The 27,968-nt window shown below is 34.3% G+C and overlaps 1 protein-coding gene across 1 annotated transcript in view; it reads left to right on the top strand.

Moving 5' to 3' along the window:
• Positions 1–27,968, top strand: part of LOC126735622 (nephrin-like) — a 1,136,035-nt gene that overhangs the window by 783,881 nt on the left and 324,186 nt on the right. Inside the window, exon 9 of the mRNA XM_050439679.1 lies at positions 6,841–7,144. Coding sequence (XP_050295636.1) covers positions 6,841–7,144 — 304 coding nt within the window. The remainder of the gene's footprint in view (positions 1–6,840; positions 7,145–27,968) is intronic.

The raw sequence follows: 27,968 nt of genomic DNA, 5'->3' as shown, positions 1-27,968 counted from the left end.
CACGGTTTTAGTGATGCTTCGCAAAAGGCTTACGGAGCTTGTTGCTACCTTAAATCATGCAATAATTCTGGGGATGTAGTAGTGCGACTTATTTGTGCTAAATCTAGAATTGCGCCATTAAAAACTTTGTCCTTACCACGCTTAGAATTATGTGGTGCATTGCTACTCATAAGGCTTCAGATAAATATAAATCATAAATCTTCAAAGGTATTAAATGCTATTCAACATGTCAAAATAAATCATTCTTATTTTTGGACTAATTCTAGTATAGTTTTATCATGGTTAGCTTTAGAACCCAGTCAATTAAATACTTTTGTCGCTAACAGAATATTAGAAATACAACAGTCCAGTACTCTTTCCCAATGGCGTCATGTATCAACCCAACAAAATCCTGCTGATGTGATATCCAGAGGATTAGACCCAGATACATTAAAAAATTGCAAACTTTGGTGGTTTGGTCCTGAATTCTTACAACATGAAGAACAAACATGGCCCTATTTACATTCTAATATTTCATCGAATGTTCCAGAGGTGAAACAAAATACTCAAACCGTCTTAACCACATTTGAAAGTAACATCACTTATACAAGGCTTCAAAGGGTCATTTCTTTTTGTTTAAGATTTATTTATAATTCAAAAACCAAATCAAAGGGTTAACGTTACTATAGTCTTCTATCTAAACAAGAACTAATAAAAGCTACTATTACCTTATGTAAATTAATTCAAAATCATTATTTTGCTGATGAACTCAAATGTCTTAAAGCATCTTTACCTTTAAAAGGGAAAAGTAAAATTTTGCGCTTAAATCCTTTTATCGATTCTAATGGCTTGTTGAGAGTTGGAGGTCGATTGAAGTTTTCAAATTTAGATTTTAATGGTAAACATCCTATCTTAATTCCTAGTGACTGTCATTTCACAACTTTAATTATACGATATGAACATCTGAGGCATTTACATGCTGGTGCTCAAACAACATTGTCAGCTATAAGATCAAATTTTTGGCTTATTAATGGTCGTCATGTCGTTCAAAAAATTCTTCGTCAATGCATTATTTGCTTTCGTGCAAATCCAATACCTGCATGCAATCAAATGGGCGAATTACCTAAGGATCGGGTTATCCCGCAAAGACCTTTTATTTCTACTGGCATTGATTTTGCTGGTCCTTTCCTTGTAAAAGATGGTAAAACCAAAAACAGAATTACGGTCAAATGTTACCTTTGTATTTTTGTATGTTTTGCAACAAAGGCCACACACTTCGAGCTGTCAGCTGATTTATCATCAGAGTCATTCCTCAATTGCTTAAAAAGATTTATTTCTCGAAGAGGCATTTGTTTTAATATTTATACAGACAATGGTACTAGCTTTGTTGGTGCTAAGCGTGAATTAAAAGACACTATTAAAAAATTAATACAAGGATCAAATTTTAAAGAATTTCTAGAAATCAATCAAATAACTTGGCATTTTTCACCACCATATGGTCCTAATTTTGGAGGGCTATGGGAGGCATGTGTCAAGTCAGCTAAATTTCATTTAAAGAGAATTGTAGGAAACGCACACTTAACTTATGAATCGCTTTTAACTGTCTTTATTCAAATTGAAGCCATATTAAATTCAAGACCATTGGTACCTTTTTCTAGTGATCCCAATGATCTAGCGGCTTTAACACCTAGGCATTTCTTAATCGGGCAAAAATTAACAGCATTACCTCAAACGGATATAATAAATATACCAGATAATAGACTATCGATCTATCAGCGTATTCAACAACAAGTACAACATTTTTGGCGTCGATGGTCTCTTAGTTACCTAAATACTTTGCAGGAAAGGTCCAAATGGGGCACTCAATTTCCTAGTATTAAAGTAGGGACACTAGTATTAATAAAGGACGATAACACAGCTCCATTATTTTGGAAGCTAGGTCGTGTAGTAGAGTGTTTTTCCGGTAAAGATAATATAGTGCGTGTAGTGAGCATTCGTACAAACAACGGTATTTTGAAACGAGCTATTACTAAGATTTGTGCTTTACCCATAGACCATAAGTAGTGGTATAATAAGTTCTTATACTTAATTTTAAGATTAATATTTTAGCATTAACTCTTTTTATTTTTTAGTTTATAAGATTTTCACCGCATTCAAAATATTGAATTGCAATTTGTTAATTATAATATTCGTAATGTACATTATTTCAATTCACTTTTTACATATTTTTTTTTTTAACATTATTATTTGTTAGTTGGTTTTATCATTATTTTATTTGATTTTTAATTTTTTTTGAAAGTTAACCCTTTCAAAGGGGGCGGTATGTTTAGACTATAATTTATTTAGTCGCCGCGCCAGCCGCATTATATAAATTTAATATTTTATTACAGGCGGCATATTAAGTTTTATAAACAGTCTTAGCTTTATAAACAGAGTTATTAGATTTAATTTCTTAAAACCGCTTATTCAATTTCCTTACTAAAGCCGACAAATAGTACAAAGATCCTCCTATAATCAAAAATGCAACGTTTCATTATGTAAGCATTTTACACAGCCACATTCTCCACTCCATCCATATTTTTATATACATTCACACTTTTAACTTTAGGCCAACAGGTCATTAAACAGTATATAACACAAGATTCGGTTAGAATCAGAATTTTACTTTGTAAAATTTTTATTTGTATATTTTATACAACAATAACAGAATTGTACGGTTAGTGCAGTGCTTAATTTCATTCTTCTAATTACACTTATTTACCGAAAAATTGGTGTTTTAATGAAGAAAAAAATCACAACAGACACAAAACACCTATTCCCCAGGAACTGGACACGAAATTTATTATATGGGCTGGAAGCCTTTTATAGTATATGATCTTGGCTTTTACTTTTTGAATAAAAAATTCTTTAATTGTTAAAACCCATTTACAGATATCTCCTTCTGAGACCACTTCAGTACGCCAAAGGCAGATGTAACTGCCTTTGGCGTACGGTGAGTTAAAGTCGAATGACATTTTATAAATGGACGATATCAGCCGTCTCCGGGTAAATTATCTGAAAATTCGTTTCCACGTGGAATTGAGTCTAAAAATTCTTTAATAGATAATTGGATGTTGAATTTTCTGACCGAACATCCTTTTTGGTAGCCGCTTGATGTTAGAAGTAAGTAAGAATGGTAGCCGGGCACAAATTGGTCTTGTTATGGAATTTCTCTCCTTTTCTAAATTGTAAAGTTTGCGCGGTACTTTAAAAATTTGAGAAGCTTTTCGTTGTGACGTTCCATTATTATTTGATTCCAGTGCTTTAACAATATCTTCTTCTTAATAATTTTTCTCATATTTTGCTCCTTCTTGCACTTTGGGCATCTAAAGTTGAAAAAAATGGCTTTGTACTAGTGTAGAATGCAAGATGCTAACCAAGATTTTATTTAAATTTAAGAAAAACGTAAAATACTTTTTTTAGTTAGGGATTAACTAAAAATGGTAACATTGCAAAATTAAGTACGTACTTTTCTAATTTTTTTATCAACAAAGTTGGTCAGTTAAATTAGCAAAGAAATAGTATTTTTTCTACAGATTAAGAGGGTGAAAGCAGAAAAAGATGAAGCATGCGTTTTCTATTTATTTAAAACAGTGTATGTTTTAAATGGAACACCCTGTTTAATTTATCTTAAAATCAAGGCCCTTTCCTTCTGATTCCAAAAATATCATATTCTATGGGTCTTAAGCAGTTATTGAGATATGAATTTTTAAACCTCCCATAAGAACAATAATTGTAAATTAAAATATTATTTTTATTATTAAATTTAAATGAAATAATTTGATTGCATTGGTATTTTTAAAAAAGTGAAGTCTTTAATTCTAGGATAAAATATACGGGGTATCATATTAAAAAAAAACACATTCTTTTAAATAAATAGAAAACGGAACTCAAGCGTTTTTCTGTTTTCACTATCTTAGTTAGTAGAAAAAATTATATCAGTTTTAAAATAAATATTAACCTAGCCAATAATTATACATAGTAATATTTAAAAAATATAAAATTTTGATCCATGTGGCCATTAACAAATTTTTAAAAGAAAATTTATACCAGTGATCGGCATAGCTCATTTTATAAAAATAAAGCGTAATATACTATTGGGTTAGGCGAATTCAATTAGAATAAACATAAAAAAACAGTAAACAATTATAAAATATATTAAAAAAAGTTACATTGTAAATTATCCATTCCCCCAACAGACTAGAATTTGCGCGTTTTAACTATTTATATTAAAAATCGGTAGAATTCGGAACACCACTAAACATAACTGTAAATAACTTTTTGAGGTTATGTTCCATAATATAACAAAGAAAGGTATAAATTCAGCAGGGTTGCCAATATGTCCAAATAAAACAAAAAGTAGATGAAGAACAATTTTGTGACATTAAAAATGTAAAAAACTTTTGGTATGCCAATAACTGTATGGTGGTCAATCACTGTCTAGTCTACCTGTTTCGTGAAAATTTTTTTGTGTTGGTATCAACCAAGAATGACAATTATGGGTATTCACTAAACTAAAAACATTGATTCTTTCTGCAATTGAGTACACAATAATTAATAAAATAAAAGATTCAATAATTTAAAACCGCTTCAAAAATGTCCTATCCAAATAAAGTTTCTAAAAAACAATTAAATAATGCTAATGCCACCGAACTATTTTAAACGAATTTATTTAAATAATACAATAAGTTAAACGGGTATGTACGTATAGAAAACTTAAGACGCTTTTTAGTGAGAATAACTTGATCCCCATGCCTAGTTAAAAAAAATTCTAACAACAAAACTTGATCTGCTTAGGAACAAAGCTTGATGTGTGACACCTTGGCACACTTGTGTTTTGCTTTTATAAGACAAATATAAAAGCAAAATACACGGATGCTCTGCCTGGATTCGAACCTGAGATCAGACATTCCCACCGTGAACACTTTGCTCACGGTGTTACCGGGGTCGGCCAATTCTTCTATATTATTTTCTTACACTGCTTGCAAGGTGCATAAAAAAAACAGAAAATAAGTTTAACAATTTCTGAAAGTGTCTTCTAAATGGATGGTGATAACTATAAAAATAGAACATCCCGCGCTGTTAAAAGAAGAAGACTCCAGTCTATATAGAACTATAGCCAACCGATATTTATTCTTAATCATCTGGAGCTGATGGGATATCTTTGAGGTCTACCCTTCTATCTACTCTTTTTGCCTGATTAAGCCTTAAATGCTTTAGTTTCTGCCATAAACAATTCTTTACATATTGGCATTTTTCCTTCATGTTTAAAAGAGGCAGTGGTTATCCCTCTTCATAAGGGTGGAGATTTGGATCAGCCTTGTAATTTCCGTCCCATTTCTATTTTGTCTACCCTCTCTAAGATAGTTGAAAAACTTGCAAAAAGCAGAATTTTGTTCTTTTTACATCATAATGGCATTTTGTCTGCAAATCAGTTTGGATTTCAAGTCGGTAAAGGGACTAATGATGCTGTTTTTAGCTTTTTGGAGAGCGTCTACGTGTCCTTGAATTCTGGAGAGTCATTGGCGGCAGTGTTTTGTGATCTATCCAAAGCATTTGACTGTATGGATCATGGAATACTGTTATCTAAGCTCGATAAATATGGTTTTAGGGGCGTAGCGTTGCGATGGCTTGAGTCCTATCTATCAAATCGTACTTAGAAGGTTACAGTGTCTGGGCGTTTGTCTGCTTCTACATCCCTAAAATGCGGCGTTCCCCAGGGTTCAGTGTTGGGACCACTTTTATTTTTGCAGTAAGAATAGTAAAGCAAGAGCTGAGAGGGGTGGTTGCACGTTCAGTATACTTTTCAATTATTGAATCTCATATTCGGTATGATTTGCCTTTTTGGGGTTTAGCCAATAAGGGGCTACTTAACATTAACTTTGTTATTTAAAAAAAAGCAGTTAGATACCTGTGTTCTGCTAAGTTAAGAGATTCTTGCAAACCCCTCTTCATTTCTTAAAAAATCCTAACTCTTTTTTCACCCTTTATCTTAGAAACAACTACCCTCTGACACTGGCCATTTGACTCGTCGTGTAAATGATGTTCCCCTACCTATTCCTACGTCTTCCCTTACCAAAAACTCATTAATTTACATAAGTAAAAAAATTACAATCATGTTCCTCTGTGTGTTAGACATATATCGGATGTTAAGAAATTTAAAAGAGAATTAAAGACGCTTTTATTGGCTAAGGCATATTATAACCTGGATGACTTTTTTGATGATAGGTTTTAACCTTGGACATGTTGGAGAGTTTTTTTTTCCTTTTTTCTTCTCTAGTTTTGTCAACAAGTTTACCTTTAGTTAGTAATTGATTGTTATATTTAGTTAATCTTTAAGTCAAGTATGTTCAAAAACTTTTCAAGATTATTCTTACGTAATATAGCACATTTTCTTTCTTTCTTTCTTTCTTAAGAGTCTGTCTAGTGCTAGTACAAGAGTGGAAAAATGAAACAGTTAACTGTCAACACACGGCGCGATGAACTTGTTATGATTTTGTAATTATGACATTATTATGCAAATGATACTATTACAATTAGTTTTCGTTTACGAGAAGTCAAACCCAAATTTAATCATAAAAACCCCCATAAAGAAAAAAATTCTAATTTCTTACGAACTTTTTACATTAATTGTGGAATAACTCAAAACCAATTTCACTTACACAGATGACTTTATGCATAGAATGTATTCAGAAGTAAAATTATTAAAATATCTTATTAATATATTCCATATGTTTTAATGTTGAGTTTTAACTATTTTATATTCATAGTTTTTAAACCATAGATTTTATAAAACATTTTATAATCAATAATTTTTTTCAGGTTGACTCAGAACCACCTGCTCTAGAATTCCGTTGGAGCTTTAACAGTACTCCAAGCGTCTCTAAAGACTTAACTAAAAATTCCAGAGAAGAAGGAGGAAGCAGCGTGCTGACCTACATTCCTAACGAGTCAGCGGATTATGGTACAGTTCAATGCTGGGGCAGGAACCAAATTGGTTGGCAACGTATATCTTGCACATACCATTTAGTACCTGCCGGCAAACCTGATCCTCCAATGGGATGTACTTTAGTTAATGTCACTCATCACTCGGTTTTTGTAACGTGCCAAAAGGGATTTGACGGAGGTAAGGGTATGCATGTAGTAAAGAAAATTATATTTTTTTTTATATTTTGACATAAATAATTTTTTTTTTATGTTATTATGTGATTTAACTTATAAATCTATACATAATCCATGTATGTAATATGTAATGCATAAAACTAAAAATTTTGGAAGAAGAGCCATTAGATTGATAATATTCTGAAATAATTATAAGATTAAACGAACTTACCTAAGTGAAGTTTGATCATAATTATATGACCGCCTCTTCCGAATAGATCACTATGTAGTTCACTCTTCTCGGTAGGTGGAACCACGCATTTTAAAGCCAGAAAAAAAAATACAATCCAGGCGCTCCCGCGCCAGGCCGCCTAATTAACCTCATTATTTTAAAGTACTAATTGTTGCAATAAAATAGATCACGGGTTTTGAGATAGAGGGAGTGATCTATTCGGAAGAGGCGGTCATATAATTATGATCAAACTTCACTTAGGTAAGTTTGTTTAATCTTATAATTATATTTCCCGCCTCTTCCTCTAGATCACTATGTAGATGTTGAAAGTTGGCATTGCAACAGTTACAAGAGGAAGAAAATAAAACATAAAATGTTAAACACTTTGTTAAACATTTTATTAAGCCTATCAAATCTATTTTAATAGATATAAAATATTTTATTTTTTTTAAATTATAATTTTCTAAAAAAAAAAAAAACAAAAAATTACATATAATAATTATTCTTACTAAACTATATGATTAATAGAAATATACATAATGGTATTATAAAAAATGGGCATAAAAATACTAATCTTGCGTTAAAATTGCATTAGCAAAACTGATATTACACTCTTTCATTAAAGGTCTGTTGTAAAACTTTGCAAAAACATTAGATTCAACAGTCCATCCTGCTGTTTTCCGTATAGTTTCGATGTTAATACCCCTGTTAACAGCCGCTGATGTAGACGCATGTCTTGTACTGTGTGCTGTATAAATTGACGTATCGATCCCACTTTTACTTAAAACCAAATGAATCCAGCGACTAATAGACTGAGATGTTGCTTCTCTGTAAGGTTTTTTGTAAGTTAAAAAGAGTTTTGAAAATTTGCCAGATTCTCTAAAACCAGCGGTTCTCTTTAAATAACAACTAAGTGTACTTGCAGCGCAAATTTTAGGGTTACTTTGAAAGAAAGGCAATGTTAACAGGGGCTGGTATCTATTTGGAGCAGATGTTTTTATTCTACCCGGAACCTTAATTTGTAATTTTTCAGCCGATAGTTCGATGTTCTGAACTTCTATTAATGAGAAGGTCTGCACTCTATGGGCTGTTACCAGGGCCATTAATATCGATAACTTTTGTGTTGATATGTCTAACTAATTGTCTAAGCTTATTGTTTCATTAAGATAACAAGTTTCTAAATAACTTAAAACTACAGACGGATCCCATGTAACACTGTATTTAGGTAAAGACGGTCGTAACTTAACGACACCTTTAAAAAATCTTTTAATTTGATAATCATCGCCAACTTTTGGCGAGATAAGCAATGCTAGAGACGAGCGTATTGTGTTTAATGAGCTGTATGACATACCCTGATTATATAAATAAGATAAGAAAAATAATATCTTATGTATGTTTACATCAAAACAATTTATTTTTTGTTGCAAACTAAATTTCCACCATAATTTTAATCCATTACCATATTGTTTTATTGATGTCTCGGTTAAAGACGATATTAAAATTTCAATTGCCTCTTCAGGAACCTTTCTGAATATCATCGCTTGCCTGATAAAACCCCTGCTTCCGGGAAAAGTTGCTTGTGTAGAGCATAGGGTATCCTGTCAATGGATAATAATAAATTGACATTAGGAGTAAAAAGTATTGGCTCTTTGATCAATAACTTTTTAAATAAAGGGTACCACGGTTGACTGGGCCAATAAGGGACTACCAATATACCTTCTGCTTTATCAATAATTATTTTTTGAAGCACTTTAGCAATAATGGAAAATGGTGGAAAGGCGTAAAAATTATAATTAGCCCACGATACTGTAAATGAATCTACAATTTCCACGTCAGGATCCTTAAACCATGAAGCAAATCTCTTACATTTAGAATTAATTCTAGAAGCAAATAAATCTATTTCAGGTGTTTGAAGCACACTATAAATTTTTTGAAACGCATAATTTGCGATTGTAAATTCTGTTTTAGTATCTAAGCAGCGAGATTCTTTATCAGTAATACAATTATCTTGCGATTTAATATAGGAGGCAAAAATGAATAAATTACGTTGCTCACACCATTGCCATATTTCCTTCGCAAGACTTTAAGATGAGGAAACTGAATGCCTCCCATTCTGTTTATATATGAGATAGCAGTGGTATTATCTATTCGTAATAAAATCTCACAGTTTGCAAGGCCATTAGCACAACATTTAAGGCCGAAAAACGCAGCTAGCAACTCTAAATAATTAATATGGTTGTTTTTCTCAAGTTTAGACCAAAAACCCCGAGATTTATAACCATTGCAATAAACACCCCATCCCGACTGGGAACTGTCACTAAATATTTCTAGTTTGAAAGTAAAATGTTGAAAGCCATTTTGAACAAAGGTGAAGTTTCCATCAGTCAAGGTCTTTTAACACCTCGTTATAAATAGCCATGTCGTAACTAAGACCCCTTGAACTTTTTCAAAGCTAGAAATTAAGCTCTTTCACAATTTTTTGTGTAAAGCCAACTATATTTTATAGCTGGACATGCAGCAGTTAGCTTCCCAATAAAACTCGCAAATCTTGAATAGTAAATTTGTTGCTATTGATTAACCTAGAAATATGTTTTAAAATACTTTTGTTTTTCAAGAGGCAAACTTACAGACATATCGATGGTATTGTATATAAACCCCAAGAATTTTATATTTGTACAGGGAACTAAAACACTCTTGTCGCAGTTAATTATAAAACCTAAGGTTTCTAAAACTTTTTTGGTAATGGAAATGTTTAATAAACATTTCTCATATGAATGCCCCATTAATAAAAAATCATCAATATATAATACCGACAAAAAACCTCGCTGCCTTAAATAAAATAATACAGGCTTCAGCAGTTTGGTAAAAAGATAAGGGGCCGTATTAAGACCGAAAGGTAAACAAGTATATTCATAAATATGCCTGGCAAACGTAAACCTCAGATATTTACGATGTTTTTTATTAATCGGGACCAAATGATAAGCGTCTTTAAGATCTAATGCAACAAGGTACATATTTTTAGTTAATAACTTAGTGACAGTTCGATGGTCTTCCATTTTATTATGTTCTGTTTTGATAAACTGATTTAATTTTTTTTAAATTTAAGATTAGCCTAAAGGAACCGTCTTGTTTGGGTGTTAAAAAAAAATTTGAAATAAATTGGTCTTTTTTATAGGAGCATTTTGTTACAGCACCTATTGAAAGAAGTCGTTTAATTTCAATATTTAAAAATTTTTGTTCTGTCAAGGACCATTTTATTTCCTTAGGAACATATTCCTGAAATGGTTTTTTAACAAAAGGTATTAAATACTGTCTCTTGATGAAAAGATTGTCTCTTGCTGATGGTCGAAAGCCTTTTCGTGAGCCCTTGGCACTCTGGATCTCATTCTTTTGGGTATATTTTGGTCTGGCTCGGTACCCCTTGAAATTTACCCGAGGCAGACTCTTTAAGTTTAAAGAAGAAGAAGATCCAGGTTTAACATTCGTAGAGGTTCTTAGTCCGACATTAAGGATGATAACTTCTCCAATTCGCGTGCTGCTTTTACACGTTCACCCAAATTTTGGCCAAATAACCATCCATCCACAGACACATTAGTTAGGGTCGCTCGAAGTTTTTTGTCCACATCCACTGAAACCAAATTTCTTCGACAAGAAGACTGCTCGTGGTGAATGTCGGCAACTAAGCGTGCTGCATCACTCAGCCAGTCTATGAGCAATTTGGGGTTGCCTGTGCCTCTCTCCCTTCCTTTAGCAGCGTCGAGATTGCCTTGCCAATTGCCACTAGCACAGCTCCTGTTTGGTTTTGACTCTTGGACAACCTTTCATCCCGATTTTTATGCTGTTCAGTTAGAACAGCTAAGACCTCCAAATTAAGTTGAGGAGCACTCGCAAGCTTAAAGTTATTTGGGGGGGGGGGGAGTATTTTTTGGATATGGTGGCCAATACCTCAGAGTCAAGCCCTTCTTGTAGTATTTGCGACCAAATTTGTGCAACATCATTATTTAAATCATTTGTATTTTTCTGATTTGCGGTGTTGTTTTTTCCCAGAAGAGCAAGAAAATCTTCTGGGATCGTATTGTTTGCGTCAGTAATGTTGTCATTCTCTGAAATAAATGAGAGAAATGAAACAAACTTTCGAAAAGAGTTGGTTTAGATCTTTTAAATTTTATGCCAAAACTCGTTGGCAAAAACTTCTTTCTTTTTTATGTCGATATAGGTAGGCCTGCAGTTTGCCAAAACTCGTTAGCGAAAGATCAAATTATTTTAAATCAAATAAAAACCAAGGTTATTAAAGCGCCATATCAATACTTAAAGGCCTGTAGTTGCTAAAACTCGTTAGCAAAAATTTCAATTATTTTAAATGAAATAAAGGCCAAAGCTAGAAGTAACTTGTTAAGGTTATCCAAAACTCGTTGGAAACTATCGTTCGTATATTATAGAAGTAGGCACAGATCTCTACTTGCTAAAACAAAGTCTCTACTTGCTAAAGTATATAACATATTATTAAAGACAAGTATTTATACAAAAAATTGTTAAAACTCGTTAACAATACTAAAAAAAGTATGAGCAAATACTGTCCAAATGCCTATATATATATACCAAAACTCGTTGGTCTGTTAAAATGAATGTTGTTATCAAGGGTTCCTATATATAAAAAAAAACTACAGAAAAAAGATTGGTAAAAACTTACCATCTGAATCAGAAGACTCATAATTAACAAGCCCAAAAGAATTTTGAGTTTGATTGACAGCCTGAGGAAGTTCTTCCTCATCCTCAGATTCACTATTTTCCGAACTCATTGGACACGGTTCACGAACAACTTTTTCACGGTTCACGAGCGGCCTGGCGCGGGAGTGCCTGGATTGGATTTTTTTTTTCTTTCTGGCTTTAAAATGCGTGGCTCCACCTACCGGGAATAGTGAACTACATAGTGATCTAGAGGAAGAGGCGGGAAATATAATTAAAATAATATAATCCATATTTTAATCAATTCATTAAAATAATATAAAATTTTTACAACCTTACCAAATCGATATTTAAAAAAATATATATATATTTTAAATTTATGAGTAGATTGATGACTTAATACTACGATTATAGAAGTATCATAAAAAAGTGCAACTAGTATATAATATACAGTGCATCCGTAAAGTAGCGGATAAATTCAATAAAAATGAAATGGACCGTCTCTGAAAAAAATGCTCAAACCCGTCGAGTTTAATATTTGGTTTAGAGCTTTTCTAAAACAAGATACGACTTAAAAAATATATGACCTCATCAGTATGCTTTTTAAATGTAAATCACAATTTTTTAATGCAGAATCAGAAAGAACGTAGTTTTTTTACCAAGGATATAGTACAAATGAATAGTGGTTACATAAGCAATTTTGAACGAAAAAGTATGATATAACTTTGTAAAATGTTATATTGTAACCATTAACCTTTGGTATTTTAGTTTTTTAATTGTTGTTGGCATTGTTGTTGACAGTGTCAAAAAGTAAATATACATTGGTGCAACTATTTAAGGTATTTATACATTTGCAAGTGGTGTTTATTCTTTTTAAGGGGCGAAAATAGTGTCATCCTGCGTTTTATTGGTAACTACACTTTATTACCTACTGTTATTGTATGAAATAAGAGAAAATTAACCGAACCTGAAATAATCGAAATCTTGTGCATGATTGGTTTCGGAGATATGTCGTGTATTCAAAAGGAGGTGGTTCAGTTATTTAATGCAACTCATCCTGATCGGTCGTCTATTAGTCAAAGGATGGTAAGCAGAGTTGAAGCAACGTTTCGTGAATTTGGGCATGTTTGGGTTACTCAAGAAGCTGGTCGGGGTTCAATACGGTCCAGTCAAACCGGTCCAAGAAAATCCCAAAGCCATAATCACAGGCACGGCTTTTAATGTTAATTTATCGCGATCTAAGTATTGAAAAAAGCAAAGTTTCACCCTTATAAAATATTCTTACTCCAAGAGCTATCGGAAGATGATTTTGATCGCCGATATGAATTTTGTGAGCAAATGCAGCAATTGTAACGATAGTTTTTTCTAACGAAGCAACGTTTACTCTAAACGGTCATGTGAACAGACAGAATTGTCGATGGGCGACCAAAAACCCCCATTTATGGTGCACAAAATGTCATTCACAACACCCTCAAAAAGTCAATGTGTGATGCAGTACAGTGAAATGAAGAGTTTTAGGACCTTACTTTTTTGGATGACACTCTCACTGATGAGAGGTATTTGGACTTTCTTCAAAATGATCCTATCCCCTATTTTTTTAAATACTATATAACCATTACCATATGGGGGCTCTGTTAACTTGTGTGCATTAAATGTAATATTATCGGATCCTTATGTATTATATTCCAAATGGCTCCAAAGTTTTAATAACGACTGGAAAATAGAAAATGAGTTCGACTACCTAGGCTAATTAATTGATCTTAGTAGAAATAAGTACTTAAATCCAATTCATTGCCAGATTAATTATATCGCAGAAGTTAATGTAATGAAACAAACAGCATATTGATAAGAAATTCAATATTTAAAACTTAAAGAAATTATCTAGACAGTTGGCGCATATTGTTTTACAAATATCAATTTTTCTCATAGGATAAATAATATTTGACACAAAAGTAAAACATATTAGCAATAAAACAAATATAAATTATTAGACGTATGTCAGAAGAATGTCATAAAATAATCCAAAAGATAAAAGAAATTCATATGATATAAAATAAATAAAAAGACTGAGACCTTATGGAAAACGAGAGACCTAAAAGAAAAAAAAAATAAAAGTATAAAATCAATATTTTTTAAAGGATATATTCTTAGTGACATGAAAAAGTTATTATTAGCGTATAAGTCTACTTGAACTTTTTTAAGGAAATACTAGCTTATTTATTTAAAATAGACCAGATTAGAAAAACAAAAATCCGTATTTTGAGTCAGTGCATCCCTGTAAAAATATGAAGGTTTTCAATCCAATAATAAACTTTTGCTATCTACATTTATCGACATTATATATAACTTCCTAATATTTAAAAAAAATACAATATTAGGCGAGTTATGTAACTAAAATCGCTAAAACTAACCAAGAGCAAAGAGAATAAACATAGCAGGAGCTATCAGCAACGTCCATGTTTCTGACTATCTTTTTTGACATATCATCAATTTTTTTTGCCCTTTATAATATATAAATTCTGTATCACTTATTATTCTAGAATTTTTTTAATACCGCTGATAGGGCCCTCCAAAAAGTTTAACTAAGCTGAGAGCTTGAAATTGAAATTGTCAAAACAGTGGGTTGCTAGAGGCAATTGAACCCCTCATGGATCCGTCATGACCCACCGGGTAAAACTGATAAGGCTCTCTAGTCTGAAGAACTTAAATTCACTCGGTGCACTGAATATGTTACCCAAGTATTATAAGTGAGTGCTGGGTACTCCCCGACCACGTGGTCAACGGTTTTATCCTCCTCCCAGCACCACCGGCATTCCGAGTTGTCCGCAATACTGATGGTGTGGAGATATCTTGTGTGATGATGATGTGTGAGATGTGCCAGTGGCCGGTTAAAAGACCTATCACTAGCCAAATTTCGCGTCTTTTTAGACGTAGTAGATTTTTGGCGGGACAGGCAGAGGGCCCACCTATGTGCGCTTTGGCCTGTGTCGTACCAGAGGACAGGCTATCTTCGGTGGGTCCACTTGTCCAGCAGACCCTTCATTGACGCGACCGCTACGCACTTTGATACCAATTATGGGTTTCGGCCCCATCGGCACTATCGCGTATCCGAGTCTGGCAAGAGAATCCACTTCCTCGTTACCTGCATGGCCTGCGTGGCCAGGTAGTCAGACAAGCTAGACTCTGCAGCCTACCTGCAGTAGTTTTTTCAGAACTTTCATGCACTTTAGTACAAGCTTGGAACTTACCTTTATGGCCGTGATAGCCTTAATAGTAGCTCCGCTTTTCGAGCATATGACTGTATTGCGGTGTCCGCAGCTTAGTATTTTATGTCCGCATTTTAATACAGCGAATACTTTGGTCTAAAAGACAGTGGCGTGCTCCCCCAGCGAGTACAAAGCTCTGATCTAGCTCTGTTATCCATTCTAGAGCCATCTGTGTACCAGATGGTCACTCTGTTTAGCAATGTAGGTCTGTTGGAATGCTGCCACTCCTCTCTACCTGCAATGTGCGTCACGAATCCCTTGCAGTCCACAGTTACTGGAGCCATGCAGTCACTGCCCATCAGAAGAAGAGGACATTCTTATATGGCCCGTGACCAGATTTTTGCGTGACCGGTCTCGCCAACACGTAGTTCCTCATTGCCTCGAATTGCACAACGAGATCCAGAGGCCAAAGGCTCAGCAGAGTCTCAAGCGCTTTAGTTGGCGCCGTTCGCATGGAACCTGTTATGCTGAGATATGCAAGGTACCTCACCCCAGGTATTGATAACAGCTCGCCTGCAGGCCCATAGCGCGCAGAGGGTCTTCTTGATTCTGGTGTCTGGGTAATCGTACCAGGAGAGTTTGAAATCTAACTTGATTCCCAGAATACAAACTGCCCTAAAGTAATGCAGCTGCACGCCACCTAGAGATATAACAGGGGGCGTGCCAAAGTTACGTACTCTTCGTGAATAGTAGAAGCTCTGCTTTTTTGGTGTTATTTCTAAGTCCCCTCGAGAGGCACCATACGCAGGGCTCTCATCATAGGGCCCCGCATTGAGACAATCGCTTTTTGAAAATCTCGCTGATAAGCTGGGCAGATAGATGATATTGTTAGAGCATGGCCTCTATCATGGCCCTCTCATGGAAAGGGGTGTTTTTAAACGCCCCTTTAATGTCTAAAAATGCACCCAGGCAGGCCTTGCCACAACCCAGAGAACCCTCCACCTTCCTCACGAGGTAGTGTAGAGCCAGGTCCATGGATTTGCCCGCCTGTTTGGCGTATTGGTGCACATGCAGAAGTTTTTTGACCAGGATGCTTTCCTTAAGGTACCGATCAATCAGCCTCTCCATCAATTTCAGCATCAAGCTGGTAAGGCTGATAGGTCGGTACGATTTGGGATATGTAAAGCCGGACTTTGAAATGAAGACGACTTTTACTTGACGCCATAACTTTGGGACATGGCTCTAAGCAAAGGTAGTCTGAATAGTCTGACGATCTGTGGGGTTAGTAGTTCTAACCAGTTTTGCAAAAGGCATGGATATAATCTATCCATGCCCGGAGATTTGAAAGGAGAAATAACTTGATTGCCCATTTCACCCTCTCGTAGGTAATTATTCTTCTACCAGTCTCGTATTCTAAGCCAATTTGAGTTCGAGAGCAGCTAGGAGGATCGCGACATGAGTTGGAGTCTGGGAAGTGAGTGCATAGCATAACCTCCAGTGACTCCCGCTCATTGGTAATAAAGCCGCCATCTGGGAGTGACAGCGACCCCAATTTAGTTAAGGACAGTATTTTGCACAGGCGTGCCCCGGAGGGTGTGTTTTCAACGTTATTGCCTTTAAGCTGCGTGGAACGCATCCAAGTCAGTGGCAAGCTTCGTGCGCTCAGCCCTGCGAAGGAGCCAGCGCATAGTGTCATGGTGCTTTTCCGTGTTACCGTTCCACCAGGCATTCTTGGCACTGCCGGGTCTCCGTCTGAGGAGACAGCTTTCCTCGAATGCTGCGTTTATCGCACGAGTCAGGTTGACAGTCCCGATCTCTGTGTCACCCGGAGTGTGTTTCTTGCTGGCATATCCACAAGACGACTGACTAGTTCCCCTCGAAAGTGGTCCCAGTCGATGCACCTCGGATTTCTGTAGGCTGAAGTATCGCACCGAGCCGGCTTCTTTAATTCATAAAGAATGTGTCTGTGGTCCAACATTGTGACCTCAACAGACACCCTCCATGAGCTGAAAAGGTTCACAGTATTAGGTAAACCGATCGTAAGGTCAATGATTGATTGACCTCTATTGCAGTAGGAAGTTGGGACACTGCCCCGGTTGAGTAGCTCTAGGCCATTTGAGCACAGGAAGTCAACCGGGAAGCGGCCCCTTGGGTTGTCATCTCCGCATCCCCAAATATCGTGATGCCAATTAGAATCGCAGCCCATGAGAAGCAGGAGACCCAAGCCTTCACAGTATTTGACCACCGCAGTGACGGCCGGGGGAGGTATTTCAATTTCGATGGGAAAGTAGGAAGAGCAAGCTACCAGAGGCTGGATTCTCTGGAAGGTCGCTCGGTGTTCCAGAGGGAACGTCAGCGACCTCGTTTTGCCCCACGGCCATTTATTCCCTGGCACGTTGCCTTGGATTGGGCTGAGAAAAAGAAAAAGACACACATGAAAAAAAAAGATGATCACTAAGAGAGAAGAACAGCAGGCTGAGGGTGGCAGATAGTAAGCAGAAAGAAGAGATAATAAAAAGAGAGAGCTAAGGGCTTAGGTTATTATTAACTTTTCAATTAGATAAATTCTCTTAATTCATCTTAATTTAATTTTTTTTGGTTATATGCCAGTTTACGCTACATAAACTGGAATACAGTTGTGAATATAGGTTAATTTCCACTTATTACCGTTATCTGTTTTAAATATCTAGGATAAATCTTTTTATCGTTTGGTATCTTTAACTTGAACGCCGATTAGAATTTAAAAAATTATAATATATTACTATAATGACCTAAAGCAGATTTGTAAAGTTTCTTTCGGAATATCCTTTACATGTCATGTTGTAAGTCCAATATAAGTAAACTTTATACTGTTGTGACAAAATCCTAAATAAATAAATTCATAATTAGTTGCCTATATTATTAGGTATTATGTCACAACTAAAATACAACTATGAATTTGTCACAGCAACATCAATTTTACATAAGTCGAGCTTCATGGCGCTTAAAAATAATTCCAAAAGAAATTTTACAAATCTTCTTTTGTTCAATACAGTAATTGCGAACATTTTTTTAAAATTCTAATTGACGTCCAAGTTAAAGATATTAAACAATTAAATCTTCCATCTTAGGTCTCATTAAATTTGCTCAACAGTATTTTGTCTTCAGCCCGAGCATTATTAGGCCTTAAAAACAAAGACGCAATAAATTAAAACAAAGAATAGGTTATTAATTTTTTCTCGGATTTAACTATTAATTTATGTAAATTTTTTATTACTTTAAACTAAACAAAATGCAACATGAGTTATAAAAAGTAAACAGCGTATTTTATAAAACTCTTTTAAATAAATAGTGTATTTATGACCGGTTTTGCTTGCACAAATAACCATTATTTAAAAATATCCCTATATTTTAAAATAAAGTGCATAAAATGGTGTGATGCTAAAATATGCACACCGACCAAACCAGAGCACAGACTCATAAATAACTGCAAACGTATACGAATGTTATGAGCTACTAAAAGAGAACTTTAGAGGCTTTATTTTTAGAGCACATTGCTCAGAATCTTTGCTTTTAAATGAAATAAAAGTAAAAGCGCAATTGGATTCGGTTATTATTCTTAATTTTATTTTTCAGCCAATTTTATTATTTATTCCATTGGAACAAATTAGATGTTTGCTTAGAAACTTCAGATGTGTTGAACTTAAGTCTAAATATATATGTAAGTAGGTAACTTGTTAGGACTGTTTATTTATTTAAGATTAGTGTAGTATGAAAGGATTTGTTAAAGTATATTAAACGTATGTATAGAAATGTTTAAATTCTCTAAAACAAAAAAGAAAATATTACTTTTATTTTTTTTCCGATTATCTTAACTTTTTTGACATAATTTTTCTTATATATAACAGAAAAAAAAACAATTAAATAATTCTTAATAATAAAGTCAGGGATTTCCTTAAGTATTTACCAGTATGTTAATGTCAAATTTTTCATAATATTGTCAATATTTTATTAATTTACAAAGCAGTTTTACCACTAACCAAAACTTTTTATTTTACTTCTGACGCGGGTTTCGCTAACGATTTTAGCATTTTAGGAAATAAATTAAACCGGTTATTTATTAATATTTTGTGGCTAATAATAAGTTTGATTCCTGCTACCTGAAAAAGCTAACAGCTATAATTTATGATTAAATTGTGCTTATAATTGGAACTTAAAATAATAATAATATAATAATAATAACAATGAAAAAAATCAAACAATTCAACAAAACATTTTTGTAACAGGATTATCAAACTAAAGACCTATTATATTTTGTAGTTCCTTAAAAAATCTATTTTTACCATAATGCAGCAAAGCAAGACACATATCAAGATTAAAAAACCATATAATTGGACATTAATTTCTAATATTTACCAAAGATCAATAAGCTGTCTATTTTGAAGGATAATAATTTTTTTGATCCTACTTTTAACCAATCCCAGTGAGTTGCTATCTAGAATAACACTTCTTATTTCTACCGGTAAAAAATTATAACATCTGGTAAGAAGATAAGTAAAACAATGTTGACCTACTGTCTTCCTGGCTGTAGTGGTTTGTGAGGAATTGTGTTGACGATTTCTTGTGTTGACGATCTTGTATTGTCTTGTATTGTATATACTGATGGTTAATTAGTAAAATGTTTGACTTATATTTATGTTATATCCAATTTTCCCACAACAAATGTCACCTTCACAAAGTCACCCAGTCCTTGGTTCTCACCGGATCAAATAACACTTATCTAAACCAGATAAGTCACTTCCCAGACGCCGGATCAGCAGACACCCACACACACGGTCAACCAAGATGCCTGTTCCCACTGAATCGGCATATTTTACGTATAAATAGGATAACAAAAACTATTGTAGAAGATTTATTAGATTAGACTCTTTAAGTTAAGTCATGATACTGTAATTTTTGATTTTATATAATAAAAATATTTATTAAAAAGTTAATTTTAAAATCAGTGATATAACAATTGGCGCAGTCGATAGTAGGATCTGACAACGTTGCTAGAACACGAGCATTCTAACTAGTAACGGTGGATCCCTATCCTTTAACAGAAAAAGAACCATAAAAGAATCCCGAAGTCATAATTCTTCACGTCCTGACGTCCTCACTCACGGCGAACTACGGAAGGAACACCTGGTGAAGCCCCTGGTAGTTAAATCGGCGTAGAGAACAAGACGATCAACTAGATGATTTCCTTACTGTAAGTACAATATTGAATCATCACGTGTTTGTATTTTATTGTTTTTATAATTTTATTGATTGGAATATTTAATCAAAGTTAGTCAAACTGCACGACTATTTAATATTTATGATTTGATTATTCTGTTAATCAGAAAAAGAGAAACTAAACTTCAATAAAAGAAGTATTTAAAAATTTTAAATAACAATACATTTATCTGTAATAACAAATAATTACTTTTTCAATTATTTTTAAGTTAAAATATTTACAAATTGCTTGTAGTTTTATTTTATTTACTATCGATTTATTGATCACCATGACAGACAACGATAATAATGTTGCGAATAATGCTGCAGAAATAGAACCATATAAACTATCAGAAATTTTCTCAATAATTCCTGAGTTTGAAGGAGATCAAATTTTTCTTCAAACATTTCTTAATGCTTGCGATTGTGCTTATAACATGTCCACCAGAAATCAGAAACATCTATTAGTAATTCATATCAAAAATAAATTACGCGGAAGAGCAGCACAGCTAATAAGCTCTAGAAACCCTTTATCATACTCAGAAATAAAGCATCTACTTAACTCTCATTTTGGTGATACTAGAGACCTATCCTCACTCATTCAGGACTTGCAACGCGTTAAACAAATAACAAACGAATCTCCTTTAACATTCCTAAATCGTGTTCAGACCTTAAATGCAAAAATGCATGCAAATATTCAGAAATCTAATTTGTCAACTGACGAAAAACAAGCACAAATAACCCTAATCGAATCAATGGCACTCAGTACCTTACTAACAGGATTAGAACCCAGAATTGGTCATATCATTCGAGCAAGTAACCCAAGAGATCTTTTAGAAGCCCAGGTTCGCATAAGACGTGAACTTCAACTGTCTTACTTTGAAAATCAAAAAGCTGTTAAACCGAACCCTCCTAAACCAATTTCTAATCAACCAATAAACAAAAGACCCAATCTTCAACCACCCAAATGTCATTCATGTGGCCGCATTGGTCATTATGCTAATGAATGTCGCTCACAACAACGACCAAATTATTTTCAAAATGGCAACAACAACAATTTCCAAAGACCCCTCTTTAATAACAATCAGCCTAATCCTATTCAACAAAATAGACCCAATGAACAAAGACCCCACTTTTCATCTTCTAACCCACAACCAAATAATTTTCAATCACGTCCTTCAGTAATACAAAGAAATCCAAATTTAAATCCCGACAAGTTTAGAGCCCATTTTGTCAATCACGATCCTAACTATGAAAATAGCTACCCTAATAACTATTATCAATCACACGAAAGATATGATTTTCCCTCAGAATTCAACCAATACGATCAATCAGCAGATCAGATCGATATCCAAAATTATCAGGATTTTCTATCCCTATCCAATCAAAACCACCCACCAGACCTTACGTCCAATATGACCCACGAATCAGAAAACCAGTCAGAAATGACAGAAATCCAAGACCAAATTCAGACATTGAATCTAGACGATTTCGACCCGTCACTGAATTTCCCGGAACAGAATTTTATGTAAACCCCCTTTTAACAGTCAATCCTAAAAACTTATACTACATTACAGACGCGACAAATACCTTAAAACTATTAATCGATACAGGTGCAGGTATTTCAATATTTAAAGAAAATGCCGTGAAAAATTTTAAACAACGTTTTCCCGAAAAAGTTTCTATCCAAGGTATTACCGCTGAAAAACTTCTTATTACAGAATCGACCCTTGTACCCTTTAAAGTCGGAGACCCACATAAAGTCTATATATACAATTTAGATATTGATTTTGACGGAATCTTAGGTCTTGATTTTTTGGAACATTATAAATGCACTATTGATTTAAACAACAAACAATTAATAACTTATTTTAAAACCGTGCCACTTTACAAAATTGAGAAATCTACAGATTTTAAAGAAGAGAGTTCTTCCTCTAAAAGAAATTATCCAAATAAAATTAATATTCCAGCCAGAACAGAACAAATATTCAAACTTAAATGCAATCTCTCAAATACAGACGCTATTTTATCTAGACAAGAAATCGAAAAAGTCCACATCCCTAATGCTTTAGTTCACATAAATACAAATGGTGAATTTTTTACGTCAATAGTCAATGCTAATGCTATCCCTAAAAGTATAGAATTTTCCGATATTCAAATTGAACCTTTTGTTTCACATACCCTACTAAATTACAATACTTCTGAAATTCAATCCAATTCTTCCAGCAATCGAATTAAGAATATCAAAAACCAACTTCGCACAGAACATCTAAACGAAGAAGAAACTGAACTTATTACTAATCTTTGTCTTGAATACGAAGACATATTTTATCTCGAAGGCGATATACTTTCTTTCACTAATGAAATCAAACATCAAATTGAAACAAATAATGCCAGGCCCATTTTCACTAAGTCCTATAGATACCCTCACGTCCATAAAGAGGAAGTAAAATCTCAAGTAAGCAAAATGTTAGATCAAGGCATTATCAGGCCCTCTATTTCCCCATGGTCCTCCCCAGTTTGGGTTGTGCCCAAAAAAATGGATTCTTCTGGAAAACAGAAGTGGAGAGTAGTCATCGACTACAGAAAACTTAATGAAACTACCGTGGATGATAAATACCCACTACCCAACATCTCTGATTTACTTGATCAACTTGGAAAGTGTCATTATTTCACTACACTTGACCTCGCATCTGGTTTTCACCAGATAGAAATCGACCCCAAAGACATTCCGAAAACAGCATTTTCTGTTGAAAACGGTCATTATGAGTTCATCAGAATGCCGTTTGGTCTTAAAAATGCCCCGTCCACCTTCCAACGCGTCATGGACAATATCCTCCTTGGCATTTTAAATGAACGCTGTCTTGTCTATATGGACGATATAATCGTTTACTCATCCACAATTCATGATCACATTAACCGACTAACCGATGTTTTCAAACGCCTAAGGAAATCCAACCTTAAAATTCAACCAGACAAGTGTGAGTTCCTTAGAAAAGAAGTAGCTTACCTTGGCCATTTGATAACACAAGAAGGAGTAAAACCAAATCCCGAAAAAATTAAATGCATAAAAAATTTTCCAACATTAAAATCTCCGAAAGATATTAAGTCCTTCCTTGGTCTTACTGGCTATTATCGACGGTTTATCCCAAATTTCGCCAAAATTTCTAAACCATTAACAAGATTACTCCAAAAGGATGTACCTTTTGACTTTGATGCAGATTGCAGACATGCTTTCGACGAGCTCAAAAATGCGTTAATTTCAGACCCAATTTTAATATATCCAAATTTCGATGAACCATTCCTTCTAACCACTGATGCGAGTGCATATGCAATAGGCGCTGTCCTATCTCAAGGCCCCGTTGGCAAAGATTTACCCATTGCCTTTGCGTCAAGAACACTATGCAGTGCTGAAACAAAATATTCCACCATTGAAAGGGAACTCCTTGCAATTGTGTGGGCAGTAAAGCAATTTCGTCCATACTTATATGGAAGAAAATTTACTCTAGTCACTGACCATCGCCCTCTCACGTGGCTCTTTTCAATTAAAGACCCCGGAAGCAGATTAGCACGCTGGCGTTTAAAGTTAGAAGAATATAACTACAAAATTATTCATAAACCTGGAAAAGTAAACAAAAACGCGGACGCCCTTTCTAGAATTAAAATTAATCATTTTCAAGATTGCTCAAATTTTCAAAAGAAGATTTCAATTTTCGCTTCAAACGAAGACGATTCTGACTCAACCCTAAGTGCTGATGAAAAATCAGATGAAGTAATAGTAGACGATAAAAAAAATAACTGAAGAATATAATAATTTTGCCCATTTATACGAAACAACATCTTTAATTGACTACTCTAAAATCGAAATTTCAAATGAACAACTTTTAGAAAATACTCATAAAAGAATAGTCACCTTTTTTTGGCAAAACAAACTAGAAGAGCTTCATCATAAAATATTAGATGATATCTTTGAAGAAGACGCTAACTTTGGAGCAAACCAAATTAATATATTTTCTAGCAGATCTGTCAAAAATCGAAATTATTTAATAATTCCCCTTCCTTTCGACCCTGAAATGGTAGTTCAGCATTTGTTTTACGTGATTTATACGGGACAAAATAAATTTGATATGTCAATCACTTATTACGTCGAAAACCGCCTTGAATTACCTATTTTAGAAATTTTATCTTACGTTTTCGCCGACAAAGACATTAAAATCAAAATTTGCCAAAATCTCATTAAAACTCCCGACGCTGACGAAATTCCCCAAATTCTAGATCATTACCATCGCGGTAAAACTAACTTACACCGTGGCATTAATGAAACGACACGTCGAATAAAAGAAAAATACAATTGGCCAGGTCTTTCAAAAGACGTTGAAAATCTTATAAAATCATGCGAAACCTGTCAAAAAGTTAAAGCCTGTAGGAAAAACCTAAACAACCCTCTTGTAATAACTGAAACTCCTAAAACACCATTTGAACGTATTAATCTCGATATTTATGAATACCCAACTAGAAATTACGCACTGACCATAAGAGATGAACTCACTAAATTTACGCAGGCATACCCTTTAAGTGACAAAACTGCCAAAACAGTAATCAACACCCTTCTATTATTCTTTCAACATTATGGCACTCCCTTAAGGATCCATGCAGATTATGGCCGTGAATTTGACAATATCCTTATGAAAGATCTTTGCGAACTCTATGAGATAAAACTAACATTTTCTAGTGTAAGCCACCCTCAATCCAATGGCTCAATCGAAAGATTTCATGCAACTTTAGGAGAAATGATTCGGGCTAATCAAGCCGAAAATCCAAACGATCACCCTTTCAACATATTACCATATGCTGTTATTTGTTATAACAACACAAAAAAATAAAACACACGGATTCACACCATATGAGCTTATTTTTGGGCATACGTCCTCCAGACCTCCTGAAACCATCTATAACGAAAAAGCTTTAATATCTAAATATGTACGAGACTTAAGCAATCGAATGCAATACTTCTATAAAGTTGCACGATCTAAAACTGATAGAAAAAAAGAAAAAGCTAAGGAACGTTTTGATCAACATCTTTCCCAAAACCCTCCAAACTATCAAGTAGGTAATAAAGTATATATTAAAGAATCTCAAATTGCAAATAAAGCAGCGAATAAGTTTAACGGACCCTTTGAAATTCTCGAAATTCTTAAAAACTCAGCAATTGTATTAAATCCCCAAACAAATCAAAAATCAAAAATAAATTTTGATAGAATGAAACCCTATCATGAGTAAATTCTCTTTCAGATTCTTCGGACTGTTTCCAGTCATCCTTTGCCAATATTCCATAACACCGATCAACAATACCATTGGAATCTTCTTTCACGAAGAATCAAAATTAAAAATTTCTAATAACAAATGGACCCTTCTTGTTTATAAAGATTTAGAACTAATAAAAAATACAATAGAAAATAATGATAAAATACTAAACAACCTGTTAAACACCCTCGATGAAGACGTACCTCGAATGTTAGCTTTTAAGACGGAAGTCCAAACTCACGTTAGTCTCCTTAGACAAATATCAAACTCCATAAATCAAAAATACTCAGACATTATGGTTGACACACGCAAATACATTTTTAGAGAAAAACGTGGATTAATAAACGGTATGGGATCAATTTGGAAATCCATAACTGGAAATCTAGATGCCTCAGACGGTGAATATTTTAATGAATGGATAGACAAACTAGCACGTGACGAACATGAACTAGAGAACCTCTTAAAAAATCAAATTTCCGTAACAACCTCAGTAATAAAGAACTTTAACGCCACCATCCAAAAACTTCAAGTTGACGAGGAAACATTTAATAAAGATATAGAGGAAATTAGGAATTCAATAATGGATATTTCTGATCAGCTTAAATACTACTCATCCCAAATCGCAATTTTAAACATTTGTGAATCATTAATGGAGAGTTATTCATTTATTGAAAACTATCTTAATGATGTCATAAATGCAATAACTTTCGCAAGATTAAAAATACTACATAGTTCAATCATCACCCCGCAAGACTTAATTGAGTCCTTAAAGCACATATCACAATCATTACAAACCAATAACCTTCCATTACCAATCTACACTTCTAGTGTGGCTCAATATCTCGATATAATAGAACTACAAGCATACCAAATAGATTCTAGAATAATTTTTGTTCTCAACATACCACTGGTAGATCCTGAAAAATATACTTTGTTTAATTTGTATCCAATTCCAATATTGGATAGTCGAACAGGTCTTCATCATATTTTAACTACATCATATAAACACATTGCGCGAAATGATGATTCACTGTTGTATGTAACAATCCGGAACCTAGCAACATGTAAATCTCTTGGAGGAAGAACAAAACTATGTTCCAGTATTCTTCCATATCCAATAGACACAGACGCCATCTGTGAAGCCCAACTCCTCAGACAACTAAGTAATCTACCCAGGACATGCCAGACTTCCATAATACTTGCAAAAGATTACAACATCCAAGAAATTAGCCAAAACTTATGGCTAATAGCCGTTGCTGACCCTCTTCCCATAACAATCAAATGTGGTACCAGAGATATCGTCACGAAAATCACTAACAACAATACACTCTTGAAACTCCAACCTGAATGTAATGCATTTGTTGGCAGCACGAGAATCCACGCCCAAAAACAGATTGACACACATGACAACATCACTTATAGCAGTCATCCAGTTATTATACCCTATAGCTGCTGTGACCACATACCAGAAAAAATACATTTGCCCGATTTGAAACCACTTAAACTGAATAAATTGAACGTAGAGGACCTCAACATAGCACAACATAAGCTAAACCAATATTCTGACGAACTGGACCGGCTCATAAAGCAACCTTTTGTTAACAAACACATAAGCTGGTTTACTATTTTAACAATAATCTTGATTGTAGTATTGCTCATCCTCTACATCACCTGTAAATGCAAAAAACGAAGAAATCTCAAAATAGGAATCGCCACTTCAAGCGATGACTATCCTCCTTCACCACCTAAGCATCCAGGCAATACTTTTACCAGACAATGGAGGAAGATCCTCCCCAGAAGAAGACCAAGCATCCATATTGGAGATCTCGTAGAAGAGGGAGAAGAACTAGAGCTCAACCCGAACAAACAGATGTGTTAAAAAGTTGCTGTCACCCATCAACTTTTTTCTTAATGGGGGAGCTGTTATATCCAATTTTCCCACAACAAATGTCACCTTCACAAAGTCACCCAGTCCTTGGTTCTCACCGGATCAAATAACACTTATCTAAACCAGATAAGTCACTTCCCAGACGCCGGATCAGCAGACACCCACACACACGGTCAACCAAGATGCCTGTTCCCACTGAATCGGCATATTTTACGTATAAATAGGATAACAAAAACTATTGTAGAAGATTTATTAGATTAGACTCTTTAAGTTAAGTCATGATACTGTAATTTTTGAT

Source organism: Anthonomus grandis, chromosome 4 (assembly GCF_022605725.1).
Source record: "Anthonomus grandis grandis chromosome 4, icAntGran1.3, whole genome shotgun sequence".
Taxonomy (NCBI): domain Eukaryota; kingdom Metazoa; phylum Arthropoda; class Insecta; order Coleoptera; family Curculionidae; genus Anthonomus; species Anthonomus grandis.
Note: the sequence above shows the minus strand (reverse complement) of the source record. Positions and strands in the feature narration are given on the sequence as shown.